At 54.1% G+C, this 21,268-nt stretch overlaps 10 protein-coding genes across 10 annotated transcripts; 5 read left to right on the forward strand and 5 right to left on the reverse strand.

The window, feature by feature from the left end:
• Nucleotides 1–35: 35 nt before the first annotated feature.
• Nucleotides 36–2,353, reverse strand: LRP88_07873 (P-loop containing nucleoside triphosphate hydrolase protein; the record flags this gene model as incomplete). The annotated part of the gene is made up of 4 exons (XM_083244388.1): nt 36–760; nt 813–1,441; nt 1,498–1,919; nt 1,970–2,353. 4 exons carry the CDS (start codon nt 2,351–2,353, stop codon nt 36–38), a joined length of 2,160 nt encoding a protein of 719 aa, XP_083098882.1.
• A 1,829-nt stretch (nt 2,354–4,182) lies between these two features.
• LRP88_07874 (uncharacterized protein) lies at nt 4,183–6,683 on the forward strand (the record flags this gene model as incomplete). Its single annotated transcript, XM_083244389.1, has 3 exons — nt 4,183–4,375; nt 4,442–4,966; nt 5,023–6,683. The coding sequence occupies 3 exons, from the start codon at nt 4,183–4,185 to the stop codon at nt 6,681–6,683; spliced, it is 2,379 nt and encodes a 792-aa protein (XP_083098883.1).
• Nucleotides 6,684–7,471: 788 nt separating this feature from the next.
• LRP88_07875 (uncharacterized protein) lies at nt 7,472–9,136 on the forward strand (the record flags this gene model as incomplete). Its single annotated transcript, XM_083244390.1, has 4 exons — nt 7,472–7,699; nt 7,749–8,296; nt 8,350–8,589; nt 8,644–9,136. 4 exons carry the CDS (start codon nt 7,472–7,474, stop codon nt 9,134–9,136), a joined length of 1,509 nt encoding a protein of 502 aa, XP_083098884.1.
• A 121-nt stretch (nt 9,137–9,257) lies between these two features.
• On the reverse strand, nt 9,258–9,994 carry LRP88_07876 (prefoldin subunit 5; the record flags this gene model as incomplete). The annotated part of the gene is made up of 5 exons (XM_083244391.1): nt 9,258–9,313; nt 9,366–9,483; nt 9,538–9,647; nt 9,748–9,909; nt 9,973–9,994. The coding sequence occupies 5 exons, from the start codon at nt 9,992–9,994 to the stop codon at nt 9,258–9,260; spliced, it is 468 nt and encodes a 155-aa protein (XP_083098885.1).
• A 292-nt stretch (nt 9,995–10,286) lies between these two features.
• LRP88_07877 (proline--tRNA ligase) lies at nt 10,287–12,361 on the reverse strand (the record flags this gene model as incomplete). The annotated part of the gene is made up of 5 exons (XM_083244392.1): nt 10,287–11,584; nt 11,634–11,763; nt 11,951–12,037; nt 12,096–12,136; nt 12,190–12,361. The coding sequence occupies 5 exons, from the start codon at nt 12,359–12,361 to the stop codon at nt 10,287–10,289; spliced, it is 1,728 nt and encodes a 575-aa protein (XP_083098886.1).
• Nucleotides 12,362–12,656: 295 nt separating this feature from the next.
• LRP88_07878 (RNA-binding ribosome biosynthesis protein MAK21) lies at nt 12,657–15,727 on the forward strand (the record flags this gene model as incomplete). Its single annotated transcript, XM_083244393.1, has 3 exons — nt 12,657–13,214; nt 13,267–14,429; nt 14,488–15,727. 3 exons carry the CDS (start codon nt 12,657–12,659, stop codon nt 15,725–15,727), a joined length of 2,961 nt encoding a protein of 986 aa, XP_083098887.1.
• Nucleotides 15,728–15,870: 143 nt separating this feature from the next.
• On the reverse strand, nt 15,871–16,464 carry LRP88_07879 (uncharacterized protein; the record flags this gene model as incomplete). Its single annotated transcript, XM_083244394.1, has 3 exons — nt 15,871–16,160; nt 16,279–16,402; nt 16,462–16,464. The coding sequence occupies 3 exons, from the start codon at nt 16,462–16,464 to the stop codon at nt 15,871–15,873; spliced, it is 417 nt and encodes a 138-aa protein (XP_083098888.1).
• A 557-nt stretch (nt 16,465–17,021) lies between these two features.
• Nucleotides 17,022–17,982, forward strand: LRP88_07880 (HotDog domain-containing protein; the record flags this gene model as incomplete). The annotated part of the gene is made up of 3 exons (XM_083244395.1): nt 17,022–17,121; nt 17,204–17,904; nt 17,962–17,982. The coding sequence occupies 3 exons, from the start codon at nt 17,022–17,024 to the stop codon at nt 17,980–17,982; spliced, it is 822 nt and encodes a 273-aa protein (XP_083098889.1).
• Nucleotides 17,983–18,790: 808 nt separating this feature from the next.
• On the forward strand, nt 18,791–19,523 carry LRP88_07881 (adenylyl-sulfate kinase; the record flags this gene model as incomplete). The annotated part of the gene is made up of 2 exons (XM_083244396.1): nt 18,791–18,798; nt 18,908–19,523. The coding sequence occupies 2 exons, from the start codon at nt 18,791–18,793 to the stop codon at nt 19,521–19,523; spliced, it is 624 nt and encodes a 207-aa protein (XP_083098890.1).
• A 190-nt stretch (nt 19,524–19,713) lies between these two features.
• LRP88_07882 (H(+)-transporting V1 sector ATPase subunit C) lies at nt 19,714–21,109 on the reverse strand (the record flags this gene model as incomplete). The annotated part of the gene is made up of 4 exons (XM_083244397.1): nt 19,714–19,920; nt 19,971–20,463; nt 20,521–20,612; nt 20,741–21,109. The coding sequence occupies 4 exons, from the start codon at nt 21,107–21,109 to the stop codon at nt 19,714–19,716; spliced, it is 1,161 nt and encodes a 386-aa protein (XP_083098891.1).
• Between the last annotated feature and the right edge of the window lie 159 nt (nt 21,110–21,268).

Genomic DNA, 21,268 nt, shown 5'->3' on the forward strand with positions numbered 1-21,268 from the left:
CGGGACGCCCTCGCTGGGCTCTATTATTACATCTATTATACGCCGATACCCAATGCTTTCAGATCCCCGTCATCGCGAAGGGCCATCTTCACTTCGTCGTCTGCAATTGACAGGCGTAGCTTACTCGACCGCTCCGCGCGCTGCGCCTCGAGGTTGATCAGACCAGCTGCTACCAGCTCGAGCGCCGCCGTGTGGATGTGGCCAGGCCTGGTCATGGGGCGCATAGTCCCTGTCTGCGTGCCCTTGAGGCCGTTGTTGAGAACCGCCGCCACGCCTGGGAGCGCAGACGGAGCTCGGAGGCTTGCTCTGTGTATCTCATCCAGAGTCTCGCCAAACGTCGTCTCGGCGAGACCTGTTCTTCGGATGCGCATCATAAGAGCGGCCATGAGGAGTTTGGACATGAGTGGGAGACTGCGGAGGTGTTGCTGGACGGGATTCGTGGTGGCCTCGTTGATGGCCTTTTTAATAGTGGCGATAGTGACACGCCCAACGCCCCTTGGCTGGCCCTGGGACTCTGCCAATCGCTCTCGCTTGCTGGGGGTGGTTGGATCGCCAGGGGCATCTGCCTCGGCAAGCTCGACTGCCCGACGGCAGATATCGAGAGCTCTTCGGGCGTCACCGCTGACTGCAGCAACCTTGCGACTAGCAAATTGAATGGCGTCGGGGTCTACAATGTTTCCAGGGACTCCTTCTAATCGTGATTGAATAATTTTCATGAGTTGTTCGTGGTTGTAACCGGGGAACGTGATTCGTGTGAGACCTGGATCATGTCAGTGAATAGCCTCAAAGGATGTAGCAAGTAGATGATATACCTAGACGACTGCTGATCTTGTTGCTCAGAGTTCGCTCTGGCAGATCCATGGTGTTGGCAACTGCAAGGACAATAAGACGACTGTGTCGCAAGGTTGGCCAGTTGAAAAAGTTATACATGACAGCCTGGTTCTTGGTCACCAGCTGATCAAGCTCGTCCATGAGTACCACGCAAGGGATACGACGTGGGCTGGGGTTGCTGAACTCTCGTTCCAAGAGATCCAGAGACTGAGCCGGACTGGCTCGCTGACCCTTGAGGGCCTCCCAAAGAAGGGTATATGACTGATGAGGATCCGTGATCTTCATGCCGTTGATCTCGACGAAGATAAAGTCATCGAGCTCGTCTGCGCCAACAGCTTCCTCCAGTCGAGAGATGACCTCGCGTACTGTTGCCGTCTTGCCTGTTCCTGGTGTGCCTGAGATGTAGATACAGTTACCAGTGCCGTCTGAGATGGCGGCTTCGAGGTGAGAGTACACAAGTGAAAACTCTCCCTCTCGACAGGGGAGACTTGTAGGAACAGAGGAAACGTGCAGACGTGAGCGGGCTATTTGAAATGGCGAGTTTTCAACTTGGCTTGGCGACAGCCTCCGAGTTGCTAGCGGCGTGAACTCGAGTCTCTTGCTTGTACTCCTATTCTCAATCAGTAAAAAGGACGGTTATAAGTGGATATTTTCTTATTAACGAACCTTTTGGTACGGGAGCCGGGTTCAATTTGGCTTCTCCGAGAAGTTGGCGTGGCCACTGTCGAACCTCGTCCCGTCTTGGTTGGAGTCTGTGGTGGGTGATACGTAGTATCCGCCGGCGAAGGACTTCTCGCCTTTCTACGACGACGAGTAGCCTTGGTGCCGTTCTTGATCATGTCCATCATGGTGAACAAGTCATCCTCGCCGCGGTAAACCTCCTCCCAGATAAACTCGTCCGTGTATGTCGCCGTTCGGGTGTTGCAGCCTCGCCGGCAGACAAACGTCTTGCCATACTCGGGGTTGTTTCGAGGAATACGGCCTTGGGGGTACTTGGAGAGGAAGGAGTCGAGGGATGTAACTTTGGCTTTGCCGTTAATCGAGGCCAGGGGGTTGATATCCCATGATGGAGAGATGTAGAGTTCGTTCTGGGCCATGTTAGAGAGTTCTCAATGCAAAAAATGCCATCAAGAATTACCCAGTAGTAGTCGGACCGCTTCTTATCCTTATTCCGAATCTCCTTTTCGCTGGAAAACCACATAAAGTTGGCCGCCTTCTCTCCCTCACCATCATCCTCAACAAACTCGCAGATCAAGGCGACCCAAGCCTCATTGGACCCGTCAGCCTTGAGCATGACGATATCACCGATCCGACACTCGAACCTGCCAATCTTGGCCCCGACAATCCTGTCCCCCGTGACTTTCCTTCGCTTTCGGTCGCTCTGGGGTTCGTCGCTCCTCTCGGCCGTCGGGCTGGTGTTGTAGATCCATTCCCACGAGGGTTCGTCACCGGCGAGTTCATCTTCAAAGTCGTTTTGGGATGCGCCCGGTAATTGGCGTTTGGCTGAACTGACGGGGGCCATTTTTGTGTCCTTGCTGGTGATGAGCGCAGTCGAGACGATTTACGCGTCGTGGGAGACGCGACGAGATAGAGAAGGTGGTTGCTATAGGATATGCACGTACCGGGGGTTTGCAGTTATGCAATGGCCGTCGATAACTTCAGTCGACTTCTCCCCTTTCTCGATCCAAGCTATCAAGCACGTCCCATGTCCTTGAAATTCCGCTCAACAATGTCTCTTGACCTCTATGTATCAGTTTATGCTTCTTGTGCCCTTGTACAATTGCAATTACCACATCGAAGCCAGCTGAACCCAATTCCAACTCCAACGCCTCTGCCAAGCCCAAGCCATTTACATGCAGTGCAGCCAGACTTTACGCAACGCATCAAAGGTACTTGAATGCAAGGCACAAAAAGTCACTCCCAGAGCCTGCTTCATCGGATCTGCTGCCATCTCAGGAACTGCATACCGTACCTGCAGCCAAGCGTGACTATTGCCATTCTAGACCCATCTCCCCATTAATACCAATGACGGCCCGTCCCCCGCATCAGGCCTATATCCACCACAGGTCTCAGCCATCTGGGCCGTATAGGGCAGATACCCGTCTATATCACTCCCAAGAGGTCAAGAGTGGCTGGCCTGCCGCAGCTGAGGGGAGCAAGTCCCCCACGGTGCCACAAGGCAGCGTTGCTGTAGGGTTAGACACGCCTCGAGACATGATCTCTCAGAACGCATGGCTACGGGGATACAGCTGGAACAGGTACCGGGTAACTTTTGCTGCAGAATCGGTTGCTGCGTGTTGATGGATATGACATCGACCATGGCTTAGACGGTTACTTCTGTGACAGCCTGGTCTCATGTTATTCAGCTGCTCCAGGTGTAGTTTATTTGACGCCTCGGGGCTGTATCTGGATGCCTCCATGAACGCAATCATAGCCTGCCGCCCAATACGCACAATGGCTGAATCAATTACAAGTGACCGGTAACTAATTCGAGACGGAGCCTTCTCGGAGTTGATCCGAATTGGTTATCATTACAAACAGATTCATCAAGTGTGCCACTCCCGCTTCATCTATCTCCCTCTTCAACCACCTACTTACACCGAGATAGGATAAAACTGTGGAGATGGCAACCATCTTGGCCTCTTTGGGCTGTCACTGGAGAGCTGAAGCCTTACTGACTGTGACTCGCGATCCTTCACTGCATGACAAGCCCGACTAGCAACTCATGTCTCTCCACCTGCACTTTGCCGCCCATTGAGGCAGGCACCCCTATACACCAAGAATCACCTCAACGAGATCGACGAGAAACTATTGACTTTCAACTGGCCATGTCTTACTCAGAACCCGTCAGCTGCTCAAGAACAAGAGTCTCGGTCTTCAAAGATGCTCGTTGAATTGCCGCCAGCCCCCCTCCTTCAGCCCAGATGATGACACTTTTGCCGGAAGAAGCTCCTTGTTCGGAATAGCTTTTCATGCTGTCTCGCCAAAAGAAGAATGAGGAAACAGTGGCTAGCTGATGTGATGCCATTCACAGTTTGCCGCCGGCTCGATCTGAGCTGGGGTTGGCTTTCAGAAAACCACTCGTGCGTATGAGGCTTCGGAGCATCTTTGCCCGGTTTGTGAGCCCTGGAGGCCTGTAGGGACCCAACAGGAAGATGGTGAAAGAAAGAGTGTTGAAGGGGAAAACATTGCGCGGATAAGAGGAAATCGCAAGATATAAAGGGGCGAGCTGCCCTCCTCAACATTGTCCCTTTCCTCAACACAAACGCAAACACAAATTCCCAAGCAAACACAACTTGTGAACACTTTCCAAAGACACTTCAGTCTCAAACCCATTTTCATCTTTTCAACATGTCTTCCAGCTTTGGTACTGCTTCCCCCAGCCGTGCTGCGGCCTGGAAGCTTGATCTTCCCACCTCGTCTCATCCCGCAGAGTCGGTCAAGCTCCCTGATGATGGAAGCAAGGACGCTGAATCCATCATCGGAGAGGATGAGCGTGTCCTGGTTGATCATGGCGATCTCCAAGAGGGTGGCAAGTACCGCTGTAAGTGCCCCTGAGTCGAGTTCATTCCTCGCTTGAAGACGCACCTTTGCTGACAGCCAACAACAGCCATCGTCAAGATCCAGTCCAGGTTCAATGACAGAACTACTGGCCGCGCCGTTTGGATGATCGGCACTGGTTGGCTGATTCGCCCGGATCTTCTTGTCACTGCTGGACACGTCGTCTACGACCATGGATACCGATATGGTCCCGCCGACCAGATCAAGTGCTACATCGGCTACAACGGCCGTGACTCTGTCAAGACCTCGGCTGTCCAGGCTCGATATGGCCTCAATGTTGTCTCTACGGCCGAGTGGATCGAGTCGCCCAACAACCGAAGCCGCGACGTTGCTTTCATCCAGGTCGACCGCCCATTCACTGGAAACCTCCACACCTTCAACTTCACCAAGACGCCCCCTTCAGGCCAGGGCATCGTCCTCGGCGTTGTTGGCTATCCTGGTGACAAGTCCCTCAGGGATGCCGATGGCGAAGATGAGAAGGGTGCCCAGATGTACGAGGAGTTCGCAAAGACCGACTTCGACTTGGCTGCCAGCCCTGGTAACATGGTCGAGTATCGAGTCTCTACCTTCGGAGGTAGGTCCCTGTTCCCCCTTGAATATGTATCCACCTGGTTCTAATCTCGCAACTAGGACAATCGGGCGCCCCGATCCTGCGCAAGGCTCGTGGGCAGTTTACCAGCATCGGTACACACTGCTATGGTGGTGGTGGCCAGAAGAGCAACTCGGGCAACGCCATCGGTGGCGTGTACGGAAACAACTATGATGCCTTCATTGCCCTGTTCAACATCGGTCAGCAAGCGTTCGGAACTGCTGCCAATATCAAGTCGATTGACTGCCAGGCCAACGGCAACTCTTCCTCGGCCACGGGTCTGAAAGGCAGTCTCGCCAGCGGCCTCGACAAGGGCGGCTATGCCAATGCTGGGTTGAACGGTAATGGCTTCAACAACAAAGGCTTCACTAGCACTGGCTTCAACAACACCGGTTTCAACAGTAGCGGCTTCGACAACATCAGCTCCAGCAAAGACTTGAACGGGAGAGTGACCAGTGGCCAGAACCGAAGCAGTGTTCCCTCTGGTGACCAAGCCGAGTTCATGCAGACCCTCAGGACAGTAGCGGGAGTGGGCTCTGCAGTTCTTCCCATCGCCTCCTCTCTGCTTGGGCCCATGGGTTCGCTCGCCGGCATGGCAGCTGGGCATTTCCTCGGAAAACTCACCAGAGAGAGTATGCAGTCTGAGAGTGGCATGTCTGGAATGCCTGGCGATGATGATGCCATTGCTGCTCGGGCATTGGTTGCCGAAGCAGCCCTTGAGGCGATCCTGTCGGCCAACGAGTCCCCTGAGCATGAGGAAGTCATCAAGAAGATGAAGGATATCTGGTCGACCAGTGCTCTCAACGTTGATGCCTTGGCTCCTGTGCTTACCCCAGGCCTCATAGAGTGTGCTCTGGACATTGCCTCTCATCGACTGGGAAGGACCACCACTGGTACCACTCGCCAGGGCCAGGAAAGCACTCTGCTTCCCGAGCGCCGCGACCTTGGCATTTCGATCCATGAGGCTGGTGGTGCCGAAGCTGCCTTTGTCCAGGCTATGTATGGACCAACCCGCCCGCTCGCCGACGCAGAGGGAGGCTGGGGCTGGCTTGGATCTGTCATCAGCACCGTGGGCAAGGCTGCGGTCCCCATTGTTGGTAAAGTGGCCAGTGGTGCCCTTTCAGGTGTTGTCGGATCGCTGGGGGGACTGCTCCGCAGCGAGTCCATGTCAGACAGCGTCAGTCCCAACGAAGAGGCGACCCGTATTCTCCTCAAGCGCGCCTTGATGGCAGACACGGCGCTCCAGGCCTTGATGACCCTTCCCCGCGAGAAGCTGGAGCGCCTGCAGGTCACGCACAACAACAGTGGCGAGACCGAGGGCATCATCGACTTCATCAAGACTGGCGTGCAGAAGCTTGGCCCCACGGTTCTGAACGCTGCCAAGAACATGGCCAACAAGTACGTGCCCATTGCAATCAACTATGGCGCAAAGAAGATCTCGACCCATCTTGGTCTTCCTGCCGAAGCCCTCCCCAACCGTACCGTCCGCAAGCAGCCTTCTTTCCGGGACTCGCTCAATGCTGGAAACATTGTCAAGGTGAGCCATGTTCAGAATACGCCCGAAACACCGGCCAGCGTTGATCTTACTGCCCTTCTCCTGGCTCGTCAGGAGGTCTGGAAGCCGTCCAACGTGTGGCGAAAGGACTGGGATGACAACGATGATGGCCCTGTCATCATGACTCGACCGCCCCCCGACTTTTGAGTCGAGCAGCTAACGATGTACAGGTCAACTAGTCGACAAAGTTGCCCTAGGGCGATATCATGGATCGATCGAGGAGTGTCGTGCGAGCGCACTCGCGAGAAACCGCCAATTCCTTTCTTTGGGGACGTGAGAATGCCTGGCGACGAAGGCTGGGTTCTTGAGAGGAGGTCAGAAGGTTGAGATGTTTGTTGCCTGGTTCTTGTTCGATTCTTTGCATGATAAATGTTATTGTCGTTGTGGAAGGTGGAAGTCGTGGGAGGTTGTACAAGGCCCCGGTTTGTGCGAACGCACTCATGCACCAATCGAGTGTTACCCCTGACCTCGAACTCCCCCGGAACGAACAAACGATGGTATTTGATTGCACATAGTAATTTTCAACATGATATTTTATTGCTTTTTCAATGTTTGTATTCTTTTGAGCTCTTCTCACTCAGGGATTTGAGGCCCAAGACGGGAAGCTGCAGGTACCCGACTATTGACACGACGCGGGGGGATGGATGCGAACTTGCCTACACAGGCGCTGAACTGCAAACAGGAAGCAGCTATGGGCCTCCCTATTTTTCTTGCCTGCCTTCCTAAACATGCGGACCTTCAATTATTCAGTGACCAACATTTTAGGAAAATGTTTGCCTAAGGATTCGACCTTATCCCCCCGGGACTTCTCCCCCTCTCTCGTACTCACTGTCAACATAACTCAACACAACAACAACACTACAAGCCTTTGAGGTCCCCCCACCGGTTTCTCTTCGCCTCTTCCCACTCGCCTCTCTCATTCGACATTGTTCAACTTGGCGAAAGGAAGCACCATGCCAGGCGAGATCGGAAAGGGGAAAGGAGGCTTCAGGCCGGGCATGGCTCCCGCTCCTAGGGCTGCAAAGCATAATTCTTTCGCAAACACCAAGGGCGACCATATGCCCACTGCCAAGTCCATCTTCCAAACTTGGGGAAATCAAGCCCGCCAGGCTGAGTATGATGAATTTCTGGGCCCCGCGCCCGCCGACAAGCACCTCATCCAGGTAAGCATGATAACCCATTCTGGCACATAGCACTGACCTGGACACCAAGTTGACACAAGTTATCCCTGGGAAACATTTGCTCCCCCCGGAACTGGATGAACCGGGAGCCCTCGACGGTATTCGCAGGCAGTATGGGGTCTACATTACCCGTGTGAAGCCCAACGTGCTTGACCTTCGTTGCGAATCCATCGGTCGCCTCCAAGAGGCGCTTCGGGCTATCAACTGGGCCCTTCGAGATATGCGCCTCTCCAATGAACATGCTTCTGTTCGCTTCTTGGTCCAAAGACCAACCAACGCTATCATCAGTGACATGATATCAGTCGAGCTTGGGAAACGACCAGCCTTTCTCTCCCCTAGCCCATCTTTGGTCAGCAACATGTCGTCCATGAATGACCATCTACCCCAGCTTGCCTCTGATATGGCAATCTCAGCCGAGGGCTTGATGGGGGTCAGCAAGAATATGACATTTCGTATCAACTTTGGCCACCTGATCATCGGAAAGAAGAAGAAAGGATCTGAAGACGAAGTTAGCATTGGCAATTTTACCAAGCTCATGGACATGTACTCTGTCCGTGGCGGTGCCAGTTTCGAGCCCAGGTATGCAATCTACCAACTCTTTCCATCTAACAATCATATCTAACCTCGGCAAGACTGCCAAACGCTGAGAAGGCGGAGAAGATTCTCCAGTTCCTCGTCAAACCAGAGCAGCATGTTTGCAGAGCCCTTAAGGATGTTGAGCGAACCTGCGAGTTCACTGTTGTCACTGAGGACCAGGAAATCAAGGCAAACGCAAACTGCATCCCCGGGCAGAACATGAAGCTTTCCATGGTCCGAGCAACTAGACCCGAGACCTGGGGGCGTCTGAACTGGACGGTAGTTGCTCCTGACATGTAAGTTCTCTACATCTGAGACGTACGTATGATCTGACGCGCCTTGCTATGTAGGATATACGACTGGAACTTTAGAGTCGATGCCTGGGACAAGGTGGACGTTGCAACTGGTTTCAAGGACCTCGCCCAGAAAGTTTGTTTGACCGCAAATGTCAACAAAGAAACTCTTCTCGCAGTCCCAACTGTCAACACGGCCAAACTTGCGGCCCTTGAAGATGAAATCAAACAGATCCGGGTCAAATCTTCGGCGAGATTTCCATACAAGGACAGTTCGTATGTGCTTGAGATCAGTGTCACCAAGACTGTGAATGGGTTTCGCGCAGCAGGAGGCCCTGAGGTTACATGGAGTGTTGCATTGTACGCGCCTCATTGGGAGGAGAGTGTCAACCACATGAGCGGAGGACGGAAGGTTTGGGGTGAAGGATTGGAGAACATTTGGACGGATGAGGGCCATGATCTCAAGTCGAGGCTCGGAGGTTTCTGCCGGGTCATCCTGGAGGTCCAGGCTCTTCTAAGCAGAGCAGATGCCAGTGCCGCTTCGCAGTAGCGTGCATCAAAAGGCATCGACTGGCCTTGCTGGCTGTGTCGTCTCCACGAGCTCCTCGTTCCCCGAGATCCTATCTATTTTCTACTGCGTCACAAAGGATTGGCTAGCCTTGTTGTGAGCTTCATGCCTGCTGTTGGTCACCTTGCCCTTGAGCAGCCATGATCTTTTGCCTCAGAACTAGTTCACCGTATTAGCAATGAGCAAACAACTTGTCAGTAGTGAGACATACCTTCCTCAATCGTCCGTGCATTGGTTTGCTTTCGTTGCACAATGACTTCCAGATCCTTCAAGTTGTTGCCGAGCTCCTCAACCTTGCCCTCATAAAACTTTTCGGCGGACTTGAGTTTCTACATGGCCGTCAGTCAGCGATTCGGCCTGATAGTGGGCTCTAGGCCACCCACCTTTTCCACCAAGAAGCCAGTTCCGACATCTACCAGAACAGTCTCGGCATCAGAAAGTTCTCCACGGACGTATAGCGAGTTGGTCAAGGGGACCAGGACAGAGTTGGACCCTGCAATATGTTAGATTATATGTTTGTTGGCGGATCGCGGGGACTCGAGCGATGGGGGCGGTGGCGCGAAAGGCAGCGGCTAGGAGGAATGAAATCGCACCTTTGGGGGCGGCAGCTCGGGCCTGCACGCATCGCAGGCACTCCTTGAACTTGTTCTGGGCGCCGTGGAGCTGGGCGAAGGACGTCGTCAGGTGCTCGAGCTCCTCGTCCAACTGCTTCTTAACCTGGGCGAGCTGCTGGGGCTCGAGCGTGTCGAGGTTGACTGTGCGCGCAGAGGTCAGCGGTGGTATCCACGGGGGATCGCAAATGCTTCAGGAAAACGTACTTGTCTCTTGTTTTCCCGACATGGTGCCTCGTCGCTGGATAGTTCGTGGTAGGTGGTCGCCGGAGGAGGAGAGTGAGTTGCTTGTCGTGATGCCCCTCCAGTTTTCGCCTTCATGAATATTGTGACGTGGGGTTGCCAATTCTACTAACGGGGATGTCTTCACCACCATCACAACTTTGTGATACTCGACGAATAGTGCAACAAGAAATTGAAATACGAGTTATGACTAGGTAGATGACACGCTTCATTTCATTTGTTTTGATACAATAAATACTATACATGGACTTTACAATGTGCTCTAATTCCTCTTCTCGCTATAGTTGATCCAGCAAACCAGAGATGAAACGAGGCAGCTCTTCAAGCTTGACATTCTCCTTGACCGAGAGTTGTCTACACTGGACCTCGCAAAGACCACCCTTCTTAAATGCCTTGCCAAGGATCACGACGACGGGATAGCCAACCATGTCAGCATCGTTCATCTTCCAGCCAAATGACTGCTTCCTGTCATCGAGGACAACGTCAAGGCCAGGCTGTGAGCTGCTTCCAGCCACAAGATTATCATAAATCTCTACCGACTCCTTGTCGAGTCCAGGTGTTGGGATGACAGCCACCTCGAACGGGGCAATGGCTCGTGGCCAGTTTAGTCCTCGCTCATCGGCGAGAATCTCAGCCACGGCGCCAAAGATCCTTGATACTCCAACGCCGTGGCATCCCATTTGAACAGGCACACGACTTCCCGGGGTGAGGCCTTCCTCTTTGGCAACCTTGGGGAGTTCTGATTGCGGAAGAGACACGCATGCGTCGAGCGGTACCGAGTAGCGAGTTCCAAGGTGGAATGTATGGCCACACTCCAAGGCACGATGGATCTTCAGAGTCCCCTCCTCACATCGAGGGCAGCCATCACCATCAGTGATGCGGACCAGGTTCAGTGCTTCAGCCGAGCCTGCGCCACCAACCGTGGAATGCTCAACCTCATGAGACTCGAGGGTCTTGGGCAAAAGAGGGAGTTGTCCCCGAAGGCTTTCAAACATTGGCGTGAGCCTGGCATCGACAACATTAATAACCCTTGGCTTCCCACTCTCGAGCGCCTCGCTCCAGAATGGGAGAGGGTCATCAATGCTGGTGTCGAGCTCGCTAACCGCTGACTTGACCGCATGTAGGTTCAGACCGCTCTCCGAGAATGCCTCAGAAGACTGCGGGTACCAAGCGTTGATAAGAACCTTTCGGTCCTTGGAGATGCCCCGCCAGACACGAATATCAGAGGCCGAAATCGCAACCGTATCTTTGCTCGCAGAGGGCGCTCGTGCCGTCGCAACCTCATCGTTGGCAGTGTATCCGCAAGACTCGCAGCTTACAACTGTGTCCTCGCCGACAGCACTAGGAAGATGGTACTCATGGCTAAGGTCACCTCCCATGTCGCCTGAGCTGGCCTCGGCGATAAGATACGGTAGCTTGAGCTCTGAGAAGAAGGCACGGTACGCCGCAGATACTAGGCCGTATGTTTCAATAGCAGCAGCTGTTGTTAGGTCGAAAGTGTACAGATCCTTCATTAGAAATTCTCGGGAACGTAGCAGACCGTGGCGGGGGCGACGCTCATCTCGATACTTCCGAGCTGGAACTTGGTTAGCTGGGAAGTTGAAGAGTAATGAAGGCTGTCGAACTAATTTGGTACAGCCGGATGGGCAAGTCTTTATATGACTTGAGAGTTCTGGCTACGAGGGTGGTGATTTCCTCCTCGTGTGTAGGGGAGAGAATAAGAGGCACCTCTTTGCGATCGGCGAGTCGAAAGAGCTTGCTAAATTAGCCAACGCTACTTGATAAAACCTCATATTCTCACCTCTGGTGCAACGCGATCTAGCCTATCGCTCTTTCTCCATAGCTCTTCTGAAGAAATGGTTGACAGAGATAACCGTGAGGCCCCTTGAGAGAATCATGTGAGTAATGGGCGGGACTCAACCAGCAAAGGTCACAAACCAACTGAATGCATATGCTTGTCAAGTAGTTTCTCTATCTTGTCCTGAACGCGAAGACCCATAGGAAGTAGTTGAAAGATACCAGAATGAGCCTATGAGGCAGAATTAGTAACTGGTTACTCTTCATAGGCCAGGTAGACTGGGACATACCTGACGGAGAAAGCCACCTCGAATGAGTTTTCCATGGCCAACTACAACCCAATTAGCTCAGATATCACTCCCAAGCTAGAGATGAACCACTGACACTCCTCATCACTGGCCGTCATACCACCAGTGGGCACCCATGTCGTCGATAGGGTGGAGCGAGGGAGGTTAGCTCTGGCTACGCTCGAGACCGAGAGAGCTCTCAGTTGAAGGTTCAGTTGGCTTCTGCGAGCGACAGTGCCACTGAGGCGGAACAACCTCGGGGCAATCATGACTTGTAGACTTCCTCGCCCTCAAAGTCAACCTATGCTACCATTGCCAGGTCGAAGCGGCCGGTGAATCGCTATTTAGGCTTGATGGATCGGAAGAGCTTCCGTCTACCGGAGACTAGTGGGCTCTGCCGCTGGAAGCCGTAGCTCGCATTAGCGCGATTAGACGCGCTAAGCGCAGTGACGTGGGTCGCGACTGGAAAAACTGCACCGCTAAAAAAAAAAGTTCGAGCTCTGGTCGCATTCTCACTGAGAATTTCCATTTGAGATTTTCAGACCTTCACCCAACTTTGACACCATGGCCAAACCCTCCAAGAAGGGCAAAGGCCATAGACGCTCGCTGAATGGCTCAGGCCTGGACGAGAAGAGCCTGGACAAGCTGACGTCTTCAATTGACAAGAAGCTGACTTCCAACGATCACAAGCGCAAGCAGCCCCCAACGAAGGCCGCAGGCGACCAGCACCAAAAGAGGCAGCGCAACTCCGAGGGTTCAGCCTCCGACAAGAAGGGCTCCAAGATCGACAACAAGACTCTCCTGGAGGAAATCAAGTCTCTGGGCGGTGATGAGCGTGATCTGGAGCTCATCCAGGACATTGATTCGGAAGATGAAGCTTTCGTCCAGGATTCCAAGGCCGTCGACAAGAGCTTGAAGGATGAGCTCGCCGCGTTTTCCAAACAGCTCGGCTTCGAAGAGGTTGAAGTGAGCGAAGCAAGCGACGATGAGGAAGAGGCTGAGGAGGCCGAGGACGATGATGAAGAGGAGGGTGATGAGGACGAGGACGAGTTTGAGGAGGACGAAGAGGAGGAGGAGAAGGAGGAGACGAAAGATGTCATCCCTAAAAAAGTTGGCAACCTAGTAAGTTGACTCGCCAGGTTAGTGATGTCTCTGACGACTAACAGTAACGCAGGCTTTTGAGCCCAGGGCAGACTGGCACGCCGCCGAGCTGCGAAAGCTGCCAGGACCGAGCGCCGATGGGCCCAGCTCATTCAAGGGATCTGTTGAGGCTCTGAAGCAGTATGCACAGCAGCTTTTGGAGGAGGATGCCGCCAAGTACAGGACCAGCGTCTTTGCCTCGTCCTCTCACAAGTTCTTGTCGACAATCATGTCTTCGGGTACGCTTACCGACAAGGTCTCGGCTCTCACCCTCGCTGTCCAAGAATCCCCTATTCACAACATCCGAGCCTTCGATGCTCTCATGAGTCTGGCCTCCAAGAAGAGCAGAGGTCAAGCTCTTGGTGCCATCGGTGCGCTTGTTGATTTGCTTGGTCCCGGTACTTTGTTGCCTGCGGACCGTCGTCTTCGTACCTTTCAAACTCAGCCTGGCTTGCTCGGCACTCTGCAGCGAACTCCTGCGGCGACTTGGACCAGCGACAAGCCTTTGCCCGGCAAGATCACATCTGCTCACCTAATTGCTTGGATCTACGAGGATTGGCTGAAGGAGACATATTTCCGCATCATTCAACTGCTTGAGTCTTGGTGCTCGGATGAGATTGATTATTCCCGTACTCGCGCCCTCGATTTTGTCTATGGTCTTCTCAAGGAAAAGCCTGAGCAGGAGGCCAACCTTCTCCGATTGCTGGTTAATAAGCTTGGTGATCGAGATCGCAAGATCTCTTCTCGAGCATCATATCTCTTGCTTCAGATGCAGAACTCCCATCCTGGCATGAAGCCAATCATTGTGCGAACAATCGAACAGGAGATTCTTCTCCATCCTTCCCAGGACCACCGATCCAAGTACTACGCCATCAACACTCTCAACCAGACCATTTTGGGCACCAAGGAGCCTGCGCTCGCCGAAACATTGATGCGCATCTACTTCGAGCTCTTCACCGTTATCCTCAAGACCGGAAGCCTGGGCATTGCTCCTCCTACCGAATCGAAGCCGGCCGAGGAGCCAGAGGATGAGGAAGCGATTAAGAAGAAGTTGGCCAGGAGACCTCGCAAGAGGGGTGGCAAGCCCAATAAGCCCGTGGCCACGGAGCCCGAGACAGAGGCAGCTGATAAGCTTGTGTCGGCCGTTTTGACTGGTGTCAACCGTGCAGCCCCCTTCATGGTTGGCAACGAAGCTGCGTACGTCCCTCTGAACTAATACGCCCGTAACATGGAAATATAGCTAACAGTGCAACAGCATGGAGTCACACCTTGACACACTTTTCAAGATTGCCCACTCGGCCAACTTCAACACAGGCATCCAGGCCCTTCTCCTGATCCAGCAGATCTCATCTTCAAAAAACCTCGCCAACGACAGATTCTACAAGACTCTTTACGAGTCTCTTCTGGACCCAAGACTGGTTACCTCGTCGAAGCAGGCTCTCTACCTGAACCTGCTCCTCCGTGCGCTCAAGAACGACGTCGACAGCCGCCGAGTCAAGGCCTTTGCCAAGCGCATGGTTCAGATTGCGGGCGTGCACCAGCCTGCCTTCACATGTGGCCTCCTCTATGTTGTTAGTCACCTGCGAGAGACATTCCCTGACCTCTCTACTTTGTTGGATGAGCCAGAGGAGTCCAGCTTGGATGACAAGCCTGGAAGCGAGCGACCCGTGTACGATGGCCGAAAGCGAGACCCTGAGTATAGTAACGCCAACCAGAGTTGCTTGTGGGAGGTGATCCCTCTCCAAGGTCACTACCACCCTTCGGTCACACTCTATGCATCATCTATAGTATCACCAAATGAGAAGGCGCAGAAGCCTGATCTGGACAGCCACTCGCTCATCCGATTCCTAGACAAGTTTGTCTACCGCAACCCCAAGGCAGCCGATGCTTCCAAGGGTGTGTCCATCATGCAGCCTCTGCGGGCTGCCAAGGATCTTGGCGATATTTGGCTGGGAAGTCGAGGACCTGCGGCAGCTACACCTTCTGTCAACTCTGCCGCGTTCTGGAAGAAGAAGGCGGAAGACGTTGCTGCCGAGGATATCTTCTTCCACGAGTACTTCCAGCAGGTTGACAGGGAGTCTAGGGAGACCAAGAAGAAGGCGCAGGCAGAGGGTGATGGTGAGGAGAATGACGAGCAAGAAGACGAGATCTGGAAGGCCCTGGTGTCGACACAGCCTGGTGTTGATCCTGATGACGAGGGCTCGGATGTTGGTTTCGACTTGGACGACTCGGATATGGCTTCTGACGCAGGATCTTCACCGGCTCTTTCTCTGGATAGCGACATGGGTGAGGACGATGACGACATGAGTGTCGACATTGAGGGCTCTGACGACGAGATGGGTGGAGCCATACTCAGCGAGGACGAGGACGGATTCGAGGTCAAGGAGGCCAAGAGCGAGAAGCCCAAGTCGAGACGCAGGCAGCTCAAGGATCTCCCCATGTTCGCGTCGGTGGACGATTACGCCGAGCTCCTGGCGGGAGAGGAGGACATGTAAGAGGCACATACAAAGTTGGATATGGCAAAAGCAAGGCGATTATTTTTCATTCAGCAGCTATAGATTCGGGCTCAGGAGTAAAAAGAGGCAGATGCGCCGTGGCATACCCACGCTGCTACAAAGACAAGACCAATTCTCATTTCTTAGGTATCAAACCACTCGAGCTCATCGTCCTTTGTGAATATGGCGCGGAACGTCTTGCCGCCGTTGGGGTCGTCGCGCTCTTCGGTGTGGATGCTGTGAAGCTTGGCGGGCTCGTCGCCGCCGCCGATGAAGGCGCGGAAGTGAAGATAGGCGGGGCCGTCTTCGGACAGGGCGGGGATGCGGAGCTTGCCGAAGAGGTGGATACCGTAGGCCGACGTAGCGACGCGGACCGACTCGAAATTGTCGGGGCCGAAGCCAGCGAGGTCATGATCGGAGAGGTGTTTCTTGTCTAATCAGCTATGTTCATGTTTTGTGACTCTCTAGACTCACGGCGGCTTCAAAGTACTCTGTCTCGTGCTCTAGAGACGGTCAGAGTGTGTTTTCAACTACAAAGCTCATCAACTCACTCGAGTACTCATGGCGAAGGTGAATGAGGCTCTTCTTGAGCTCTGGGAGAATCTGCTCAAAGGCAGAAATGGCGTCCTCCTTGGGAGGATGGGCAGGGCCCAGATCAACGGTCTCAGCGGTAGCCTGCACTTGGTCAATACCTAGCTTCCTAGGATAAAACGGCGCATTCACACAATTCATACCATTGTAAGTGTTCAGGTAGGCAAAAGTTGAGTGTATTGGAGGGGAAACTTTTGCAGCTCAATCAGGGGAAGCTCAATGCTTTTTAACATATCACATCTCCAAGCCTTGTTACAAATTAACAGGGAAAAAAGACAAACAAACGCAAGCACGCATGTCGTCAGCGGCCGTGATCATCTCTAACAGACAAGGTCTCACAAGCTCGTGCAGCGAATCTGGTTGGGCGGAACCCACGTCACCTGGGACCTGGAGTGACCGGGATAGGTACCTGCCCGTGCCTGCCTCTCCTTGCTTTACCCCGGGTGACCGTTTGGGGCAAGCGTCACTCGCTCGCTCCTTTTCCTTGCGACGTTACAAAGAGGAACGAACTGTACCGCTTAAATGCATGCCGAGGTCATGCGCCTTTATCCGTACCCGCCTCGGCAGGGGCGAAGACCGATAAATCTTATCAAAGGCCGAGGGCGGCGAAGCAATTCTTTGCCGCTCTTTTTCGCAATTTCTCCTTTTGCAACCGCCAGACCAGGCAAAGAAAATCATTAAAAAAAAATAAAAAGAAGTCGACATGTTTTCTCAGCAGTTTGCTCGCAATGGTCGTCTCGCAGGCCAGGCGGCTAGGCGGTTCGCCCGTGCTGGTCAACAGACACGGAGTTATGCGACACCAGGTAAGTTTGCCAGGGCACTTACACGGCGCAAAAAAAAAAAAATCTACGACATATGGATACTGACCGAACACGTCAATCACAGCAGCGGCAGCAGTAGCCGGAGGCGCATTCAAGAGAGCAGCAGCCATGCTGGTGGCCGGCCTGGGAGCTAGCACGGCTGGAGGTTTTGGAACATGGTACACGATGCACTCCAACGGCATGGGCTTCCACTCAGACGAGGAGAGCCTGCGACGGTTCGTCGCTGACGCCGAGGAGGCGCGCATGGTGGAGGAGACCATCAACAAGCACCCGCTCATCGCAGAGCTCCGAGCCGACCCCAACCTCACCGAGTCACGACCACACATGAAGATGCCCGGTTCGTATCGGAGCCGGAGCCTGACAGGCGGGGCACTCATCGGCGAAGGCAAGATGCCCGTGCCGCCGTACGCATGGATCGCACCCGAGGGAAAGAAGCTCGTGTCGGTGGCATACGTGGGAGAGGACCTCTGTGGCCACCCTGGCATCGTCCACGGTGGCTTCCTGGCTACGATGCTGGATGAGGGTCTAGGACGATGCTCGTTTGGCGCGCTGCCTCACAACATCGCCGTAACGGCCAACCTCAACGTCGACTACCGCAAGCCGACGCCTGCGGGGAGCTTCCTGGTCTTGAGAGCAGAAACATACAAGGTGGAGGGCCGTAAGGCCTGGGTCAGGGGCCATATCGAACTGCTGGCAGAGCCGGGCGAGAAGCCAACCATCCTGGCCGAGGCCGAGGGACTGTTCATTTCGCCCAAGTACGCTGCGGTATGTGGATGATATTCTCTTGCTTGACACACGACATATTTACTGACAGATGTACAGGTGATGCCCAAGATTGGTTAGAAACCGCGACATGATCATGTGATGACGATTGAGCGAGCGAGCGACAGACATTGGGAATTATACAATGGCGCATATAGCCATGAATGGATACCAACTAACGTTAGAACCCTGGACAAGGAAGGGAACGACCATGATAGAAGCAAGAGGCGGAACATTTACAAATACGTCTTGTAATTATAGAGCGAAGGATCTCTTGAGTCGTCACTCAATAGAGGAGTGAGACATTATTAAATGAGACTTTTAACTTGCCATTTATTCTCAGTTGTCTTGTCCGTCGTCAAGTGGGAGTCGCCCCCTCTATCCATTCCACGTCGTTCTGCGGGGCCGAGTTCCGGGCGCGTGGAATAAGGGACAAGCCGTCCATGGACAAGAGCCCCCCGCGCAGCCACTCAGGGCCCGTCACGCGCTGGAGCTTGTACGCAATAAGCGTGGGAGGAGTGAAAATGCCATGCGAGCCATCGAAGACGCCATCCTGAAGCCCGCTCTCTCATAGGTTGGACGCTCGCCGACGATGCGCAACGGGGGACCGATGGCCCGATCACGACATTGCGTAGTCGCCGTACGAGTTTTATTGTCCGACGCAAGACGGCGCGTAGATCCTTGGTGGGAGGTGTCGATAGGGAAAGAATAAAGCCGGCATCGGAACTGTTGAAGATAATTTTCTCAAGTACAAGTCTCCATCTCTTTCCTCTGAAACAAACACTCCCGTCCTTCTCTCCATTCTTCTCATTGTAGATTCATTCCTCTTCCTCTTCGTCTTCCTCTTCTTCTGCTTGTCGTTCTATACCCTCAATTCCCTACATTCACAATGGCTACGTAAGTGATTCCCCCCGTCCCCTGCTCATCTCAGTTTTGTTTACTTGCCCCTCCAAAAACTCTCCTTTACCCCGCCATCACCAACTTCAATGACATTAACATCCTCCAGCAACATCACCTGGCACCCTTCTCTCTCCCGCCGTGAGCGCAACCAGTTCCGCGGCCAGCGAGGTCTCACCATATGGTTGACCGGTCTCTCTGCCTCGGGCAAGTCGACCGTCGCCACCGCCCTCGAGCAGCACCTCCTCCACCTGGGCGTCGCCGCCTACCGTCTCGACGGCGACAACGTCCGCTTCGGCCTCAACAAGGACCTTGGCTTCTCCGAGGCTGACCGCAACGAGAACATCCGCCGCATCTCCGAGGTCGCCAAGCTCTTCGCTGACGCCTCCACCATCGCCATCACCTCCTTCATCTCCCCCTACAAGGCCGATCGCCAGGTCGCCCGTGAGCTGCACGCCCAGGCCACCCAGGGCGGCGACGAGGCCATCCCCTTTGTCGAGGTCTACGTCGACGTGCCTCTCGAGGTCGCTGAGCAGCGTGACCCCAAGGGTCTCTACAAGAAGGCCCGCGCCGGTGAGATCAAGGAGTTTACTGGCATCTCTGCCCCTTACGAGGCCCCCGAGAACCCCGAGATCACCATCAAGACCCACGAGAAGTCGGTCGAGGAGTGTGTTGCCCAGATTGTTGACTGGCTCAACGAGAAGGGCTACCTCACCAAGCACTAGATCCCTAGCGAGCGGTCGTGCTTTTTGCATTTCAAAATATAGATCGGATATTACTGCCATGGCGACCACAATTGTCGTCACTCCTGGGCATGATGATAGGGTAGAATACAGGCGTTCTTGCATGCATGCGACTCGTTCTATTGTCCCCCCGTGCTCTTCTCGTTCCTTCTCATCCTAGTCGTTGCCGTCATCAAGGAAACTCGACTTCGTAGTAGACGTACGCCGTGTACTCGTGGCCCTCTCCGGTCTGGAATCCCGCCGCTGCCATCTCCGAGCTCAACGCAGCGTCGTCCTTGGTGATCTTACCACGCTTATCCCTGCCGAATGCGTTACCTCCAAGGTATGAGTAGTTGGAGTCCAGCGCCGTCTTGACCTTGGGCGCAAGCTTGGTTGTCGTCTAAAACTCATATTAGCCAAAGCTAGCAACCTCCAGATTGGGTAACCCACCTTGACCAGGGCGGTCACGTAATCCAGGGGAAGTCCATAGCGGAGAACAGCCTCGACAAAGACGCGCAATGTCAGGACGTGAACCCAGATCATGACGCTCTCGCTCCACCCCGTGCGTCCCATGCGCAGAGCCTCTCCACACACCTTGCGCTCCTCGTTAGTGACTCGGTCGAGCTCTCGCTGCTCCTCTTCTCGGCCACCCTGAACGTGCTTGTACTGGCGTGGCGTCCACTTCTGCTCTCGACACTTTGCCAGGAACTCGGCGCTGTGCTTCTTGAAAGTTGCGACGGCAAACAGGACGAATTCCTCGTCCTGGGCGACTTGAACCGACGATCGAGGGACCACCATGGGGGCTAGTGTTTCGTAACTCTTGATGAAATCCTTCTTCGAGTTGGCCGGCACGACGATGAGGTGCGTCTCGATGTACTCGGAGTCCTGGATTAGGAGAGACGGGTCGACGATGGGGGTCAAGGACTTGGTCGACAGGTTACCACTATTTTGCCATTTATTAGCTAGAGCAAGATGAAAGCCAGGCTGCAGGTCCACTCACGTCTGGCGACGCTGCAGGGTCGCGAGATTTGTCTTGACCGAGTTATACTGATTGAACTTTGTTTTCACGTCGTTGTCAACGGTCGCAAGCTCCTAAGAGTATCGGTTAGCTAGTTGAGTGCCAGATAATAGCGAGTACAAGCCTGCCTTCTGTAGCGTGCTGATGAGCTCGCCCAGGGACTTGTCAGCTCGGTATCGGATCCTGTTCCAGCTAAAAGTACCGAGATACTGATCGGTGGGCTCTGCCAGCAAGAATTAGCGATGGGCCAGCGGAATAGACACGGGCGCATCTCACTATCATTGACCATCTTGTACTGAGCGATGCGGTCTTCGTCACCCTCGAGGACGTTCTTTAGTGAGTCGCCAACCTTGGCCACGACAGCTTGGCATGAAGCCTCGAGCTTGGCCAAGTCATCCGCCTGCTGGACGAGAGCGTCGAGGGTACCGATCTTGAAGTCGGGGATGCTGAACGGCAGAACGGAGCCATTGTCGGAGGAGATGGTGCCGCGCAGGGACGAAATGGCTTCCTCTCTATCGCTGGAGTCGAAGACGCCGAGGGGAAGCGACAAGAGCGCGTACTTTGTCGACATGATGTTGGACTTGGGCGGTGAATGGATGGATGATCGGGTACGTCAGGTCGAGGATATGAAGAAGGCGGACTGCGGAGTAGGTCGGAGTGACGCCGATGGAGAGGGACTCGATCAGCCCCAAGAGCTGTGTCCTTTGATGGCAGGATTGAAATCACGAGC

This window comes from Fusarium phalaenopsidis, assembly GCF_050370095.1.
Source record: "Fusarium phalaenopsidis strain FUZ10S chromosome Unknown contig_32302, whole genome shotgun sequence".
NCBI classification, from domain to species: Eukaryota; Fungi; Ascomycota; class Sordariomycetes; order Hypocreales; family Nectriaceae; genus Fusarium; species Fusarium phalaenopsidis.